This window comes from Branchiostoma belcheri, unplaced genomic scaffold, assembly GCF_001625305.1.
Source record: "Branchiostoma belcheri isolate BF01 breed outbred unplaced genomic scaffold, Haploidv18h27 scaffold230, whole genome shotgun sequence".
Classification (NCBI taxonomy): domain Eukaryota; kingdom Metazoa; phylum Chordata; class Leptocardii; order Amphioxiformes; family Branchiostomatidae; genus Branchiostoma; species Branchiostoma belcheri.
Window position 1 is genome coordinate 230,242 of NW_017803825.1, and position 6,233 is coordinate 236,474.

A 6,233-nucleotide genomic window follows, 5' to 3' on the forward strand; every position below is an offset into this window, starting at 1 on the left:
AACGGACAAACTCCCTTGGCATGCTTATCTCTCTATTTGGCTGATTTCTACTCTTTCCAGCCGCCTTCCCAAGCCTGGTAGAGGCTAAGGCGAAGGGTGAATGCCTGGTTTACCATTGCTAATGTTGACATGGCATTGTTGGTTCCACCGGGCAAATATAGGCAGGCTGATGGGTAATAACTTGCTTGTTCATAATCTAAGTATGCAGTGTAAAGACGGGCGCGTCAGCGAGCTGCCATCCTGGGGGTCGAGTCAACACAACACGACAGATCAGGTAACACCACTGTTAGACCAGGCCAGGCTGGACACAAGTATTCATACTCATGTCCCTGAAAGACTCCACAATGGAGGCATAGACATGGTTTAAATGCTAACCCTTAGGACAAAAACAATGAGGTACTACAGCAAAGCTAGGGCTACAATAGAAACTGGCAGTGTATGCACAGTCAGACACATGTAGTGGCTTCTATGACTACAATGTAAGCTTCACAGATTCGTTGAAAGTATGGACCCTCTTGTTTACATCCCTCCAATCTTTTGAAACTGGTCACTGTCCATATTTTTCAGTCGTTTGGCTAAAAAAAATTTCACAATGTTAACATTAACAGAATTCCGCCTTGAATGAATGAATGATTTGATCATTTTGATCAGATGAAAAATACATTATTATCTAATCAAAAGACTTGTATGCCATATAAGAAACAAGAGGAGCGAGTAGAAACAGATAAAATTTGAGAAAACCCCTGGTCCCGGGCCGGGGTGCGAACCCACGACCTCCCGAGCACCAGTTCATACTCCGACGCTATAACCACTCGGCTAAAAGGTCTAGCCCCATCAGCCAGGTCAGTTGGTAGCGCCTATTAACCCCCCCACTGTTACAACCATACCAAGAAAGTGGTAGGAGGGGGTCCGGTCCGTACTTTAGGGGTTGTATTTTCCCAAAGGCTACATGTAGCTTATAATGTACTATACACACTAGGGACATGTCCTAATATTCATGCTTGATGTATATTTGTAGGTTCCCAATCTTATCCAGTCCCAGATCACAAACAGAAACTTGCAAGATTGTGTAGAACTTGCGGGCTTCAATATATCGACCCCCACGCTAGTGTGTATATTTCAGAGACTATAGCATACTTGTATAAAATAAGGATATGCCTGCCTCCTTCAAATTAAAGACCATCTTTAAAATCAGTCCAAATAAATTAGTCCTCATTGCTTGGTCGCCCTGTTGTGAATTTGTGTTCAACAATATTAGCAGGGGCACTTGAAACCACTTTGCATCTATAAAAATCATGGGGTTATTCGTATAAAGGTGCCAACTGCTTTTTTCACACAAGTCAAACTTTGATAAATAGGGACTAATTCTTTTATAATGTCCTTGCACAAATATGGACTTTCACAGTGGTTTTATTTCGCAGATACTGCATGAGAAAAAACTGTTCAAAGTACAATGTAAAATTTAGCCTTTATGTCAATATCATTTACCTGTATCAATATCTAATGATGGTTAGATATTAAAAGTAATAGATAGACAGGCATGTCCTTGTTCCAGATAAAATGTTTTTCTAACCTGTTGCTAGCCCTTCCAAATGAATCTTTATTTGGCCCACATAATTTTCAAATATTCTCCACAGACTTGAACAGTGTTGGAAGACACCAGAGAAAGTTTGTCTTAAAAAAACAAGGCCTGACAAAAGGAGGAGGTTTAGACTGAGAGCTAGTGTATGATGCCATAACCATTATCCTCAAATTCTAGGAGGGCCTTGGAGGATGGGGGTGGGTAGTGATTATGAATTACGCTAAATTTTCGCCGCCGATTACGAATTACGTTACATTCTCAGAGCTGTTCACGAACAACTATGTGTTACGATTAACGTACTGATTGCGATTTGGGGAGCTGCCTACAGATACGAAGACTTAAAAGGGCACGATTACGCCTTATGAAAAAGGGAATGCAGGCCCTCTCAGAGGCACTGGCCACACAAGAAAGGTTTTTTTATTTAGCACAAGCTGTGATCAGCCTCACCACTTCCTGGCTACTGCTGTTTCCTGCTGCTACTTTGCTGATCCAAGTAGATAAAGTAGAGTTATCCCATCCACTCGGACTCTTTTATCTCACATTTCTTAAACCGGACTACCGGAGAGAGAGAGAGAGAGAGAGAGAGAGAGAGAGAGAGAGAGAGGCATTGTTGTAGTTTCTTCCAAATAATGATGAGGATATCTAGTAGCACTCGAATGAGGACATGTTTGTCTTTCCGATAGCAGAACCATCATAACATGTTCTCTCACTAGTCTAAGATTTTTAGGCAGGTTTTAACTCACCATCCAGACACCTGCTGACTGTGTCCTGCATCCGTATGACCAGAGGAAGGGACAAAGGCGCATGGAGCATACAGACTGGACTTTTTGCACGTCGTTAACATGAATGACCTAACATGGACCGACTGAAAGAAGGCATGCCCCAATCTGCAACATTAGCCGCTCTCAGAAAGCTGAGACCATTGTCGTAACAGCCCCGACTCCACAGGTGTATGGGGGCAATTATCAGGATGCTGCCGTACATGTTTCCTTTGTGGTCGTCCCTTCCATAGCGGTGGTGCACTGGGAAGGGGCTGCTCCTAGCAAATATCGAGTGACAGCCACAAACAATGACTTAGGAAATATTTGACATTCCAGGGGCCGGGGCCGTTGGAGGGGGAATCAAGAACAAGTGATTTGCATGAAAAATGCTAATGGCACTGTGGGCCTGCGCACTATGGCAGGCAGAGTGCAATGACCTGATAAGATTTAGACTTCGGGAGTGGACAATATTTAGTGTGGAGGGCTGGTTGTCTTAGGGGAGTTGGCCTAGGAAAAAAATTAGAGCTGGGGGGGGGCGTAGTCACGCCGTCGGGAATTCTCTTTACATGGCAGTGGATAGGAGTTGTAGTCATTTGGGGCTAAGGCCACACCGACTTAATTTTGATAATTTTTATGGATGACATCCTCTGAAGACCCCCAAAGTGCGCGCGGGCGAATAACAAAAAATAAACATGCTACTAAACGGTAAACCACAGGAATACAAAGCTGGTATTGTGAATTTGCGGCAATACGACATGCCGGCAAATGCTGGCTTTTTGTGGAATTTACGAATCAACACTGTACGAATACACTTTTTTTGAGTCATCGTGGAGCTTCGGTAGCCCGGGTGATATCCTCCAGAGTTACCACCTCCGTATTGTACCTACTCTCCAAGCAGAGGTTGTGGGGAATTATCGTTACCTTTTTATATATGGCCATTTTTACCTCCGGGGAAGGAGATATCCTTCCGCGAGGAGGTTTTACTATTGTTCGAAACATTTCTGTCAGCAGCTGTTTCTCGCGATCGGCTGGACGGATTGGTCTGTTGTTCGGTATACGTATTGCTATTGGGCTGCAGATGATGCAGAACGTTTTTGTTTAATTGCATATGTGTTTATGGGCGTCGAAATAAAAGGTTTTTAAGTGCTCTGGACACCCCCGTTATGCTGAAAATGGAATTTACCATGTTGTTAAGGAATGGGGAGGTTGCAGTTTTGGGTCTTAGCATTCAAAAGGGGTGTCTGGTTCCGATAAAAACGTTGGGTGACGGCGCAGCAATGACGGCGCGGGATGACGGCGGGGGTAATGGCGCGGGTGACGCTGAACGCTGGGTGCAAGCCGAGTCAGCGCTAGATCTTCGTGTCGCGGCATTTATTTCCAGAAATACGGCGATACACGTCAATTTATTTCAAGTACGGCGCGTAGCTAGCATGGCAGCAGCCAGCAGAAGCGGTGGGCGGGCGGTATGCAAATCTTGCATGACGTATCCGCGTTACGCGTCTCTGATTGGTTGTTTGCTTCAGCTGAGATCGCCGGGCGGCAACATGAAGGGCGCGGGGACGCTATTTTTCTGTTTGAAAATATGCACTAAACGCTGTTTTCCAGGACTGCATAGCCACATCTAGTGAAAAAGTGCACAATTAATATAAATTTGGGGGGAAATATTTGTTTCTTTGTCAATTTATGGTGTCGATTTATGGAACCCGGAAGTGCAGCCGAGACCAGCGCGCAGCGTAGACCAGCGTGGCAGTTTGACGTGTACGATCAAAACATAAACAAAACTCCCGCTGAAGAAGGGAAATTATCCTGTATGTATGCATTTCAGATCCCAGTGACTATGTTTACGATGGGAATAATTGTGGATACGCACGATGCGCACGATAAGCCTCAGAAATTTATGTCGCAAGTGGGGCATTCTATAGGCTTGCACGGCCAATGTCTGGCACGCTACGCGGCGTACGTACACTGCTGCACATCACAGCCAGCGATTCAGTGTCTTAAAATATTTTTTAACATCAGTATAACAATATTTTTAAGCATATTTGTTCAAATTTCTGTAAAAAAAAATTTGCACAATTGTAAACATAAAACATGAATAGATCGCTGCTATACTGGGCGTACCATTTCGCGTACATGGCCGGCTGCCGGCGCAAATACTGTCCCGATTTTTCTCAGTAGAAAACCAGAATAAATCACGCACCCGTAATTTGGCTTCGACCCAGAGCTCCTACTTCAGAGTTGAAACCTCAAAAATAGTAACTTTATTAGAGCATGGAGGTATTATACCTCTATGATTGGAAGAAATATAGTATTGCGACACGTGCATAGAATTTGACAAATGGGGGGGGGGGGCGTGGCGCTACCTAAAATTCTGCTGCGCTACCTAGTTTTTGCCCTAGGTAGCACACTGTGCTACTTTGCTCAAAAAAGTATTTCGAACACTGCGTTAATCAACAGTCCATACCGAACCAACCGTCAGTAGCCATCAAACCGGCATACAAACATATTACGCACATAACTTTCATACTACACACAAACAAATAACCTAAACCAAAAAAAAAAAACCCCGGAGGTTTGAAATCTACGATTTCCCTTGTTTTTGTTTGTAATGGAGCTTCTCTGGCTAATGGATACTGCCTGGCCAATTTGATACTGTCTTTTTTGCCACCGATAGGGATCTGCTTGGAGATTATATTGTACCCAGGCCTAGAGCCAGGCGAGCGCCTCGGAGGACGTGATTTATTATTTTTTTAGGCGAAAATCAATGCACGGGCGGATGTCATGATCCATAAATTTAAGTTGGTGTAGCCTAATATCTAGATTTGAAAATTACAGTTCAAAGTTCCTTCCTAATGTCATGATAACGCCACATCAATCTAATTAGGTGGTTCTTTGAAAAAGTTTGATTGGCCCACTTCATTTTTTTCTGAGTTTCAAAAGGGGGGGGGGGCTTCAGGTTCTGAATCAACTCCAAAAATGCTCATATTTTGGTCCAAATAGTTCAAGAAAGCCCCTTGCCCTCCGAGTTGTTACAGTTTATCCATCTATCAATACAATGTACATTGGTTTCCTAAAAAGGTTAAAAGGGCACCAGCTTTTGGGCTGTCTTATCTTTTGGAGCTATCAGAGGATGCCTAGGTCTGTGTTTATTTTTATTTTTTCGCCCTGTTCAGTGTTGCATCATATTTTATCTGAATATAATCCCAAAAACCAACAAATCAAATTGGTGTGGCCTAATGTAAATGAGTTACTGTAATATGTCAGACATGTACACGACAGCGTGCAAAATACCTGGTTGCCCAGTTGCCCGGGCAACCAAATTTTACTTGGGGCAACCTATTTTTGACCCTAGGTAGCCCAGTGTGCTACCTATCATGCCCACTTGTCTGGCAGATGCTTTTTAATTGTAGGCATTAATGGATATTATCAGTATCAGTTAACTAAAGGCTGTTAGAAAAAATTTGAGGAAAGTAGTAACTTATAGGTAGGGCAACCTAAAATTCTGATGGGCAACCTAATTTTTGCTGTAGGTTTCCCACTGGGCAACCTGGTTCAAAAAGGTATTTTGTACACTGCATGAATATGTTTCAAATCACTACTTACCCTCTTATTATTATAGTATTAATCCACCCTGCCCAACCAGGAATAGGAATGTTATCTTTGTAAGATGGACAGGACAAACATAAACATCCTGTGATAATCAACTCCTGTCTGGTCACATACCAACACCACTCTGCTTACTGATAACTTACAACACAGTCACTTCAAGTGGGCTTTTACACAGCCCAGGCCAGGGCAATATCAGTTGTCAAGCACACTCTCAGGTCCAAAACAACATTACCCCCATCCTCAATAAAAGCCTATGCCTTCTTCTTCCGTTTGATGCCCAC

General features: G+C 43.4%; 1 protein-coding gene across 3 annotated transcripts in view; it reads right to left on the reverse strand.

Annotated features, from left to right (window-relative positions):
• Positions 1-6,233, reverse strand: part of LOC109470756 (rho GTPase-activating protein 7-like) — a 30,991-nt gene that overhangs the window by 19,249 nt on the left and 5,509 nt on the right. The window contains exon 1 of one of the 3 annotated variants that reach the window (XM_019769823.1): positions 2,326-2,666. The exons of the other annotated variants lie outside the window; for them this stretch is intronic. Within the exon in view, the coding sequence (XP_019625382.1) occupies positions 2,326-2,395 (70 nt within the window). The 5' untranslated portion in view covers positions 2,396-2,666. Of the gene's footprint in view, positions 1-2,325; positions 2,667-6,233 lie in introns of those variants that run through there. 3 annotated transcript variants of the gene reach the window in all.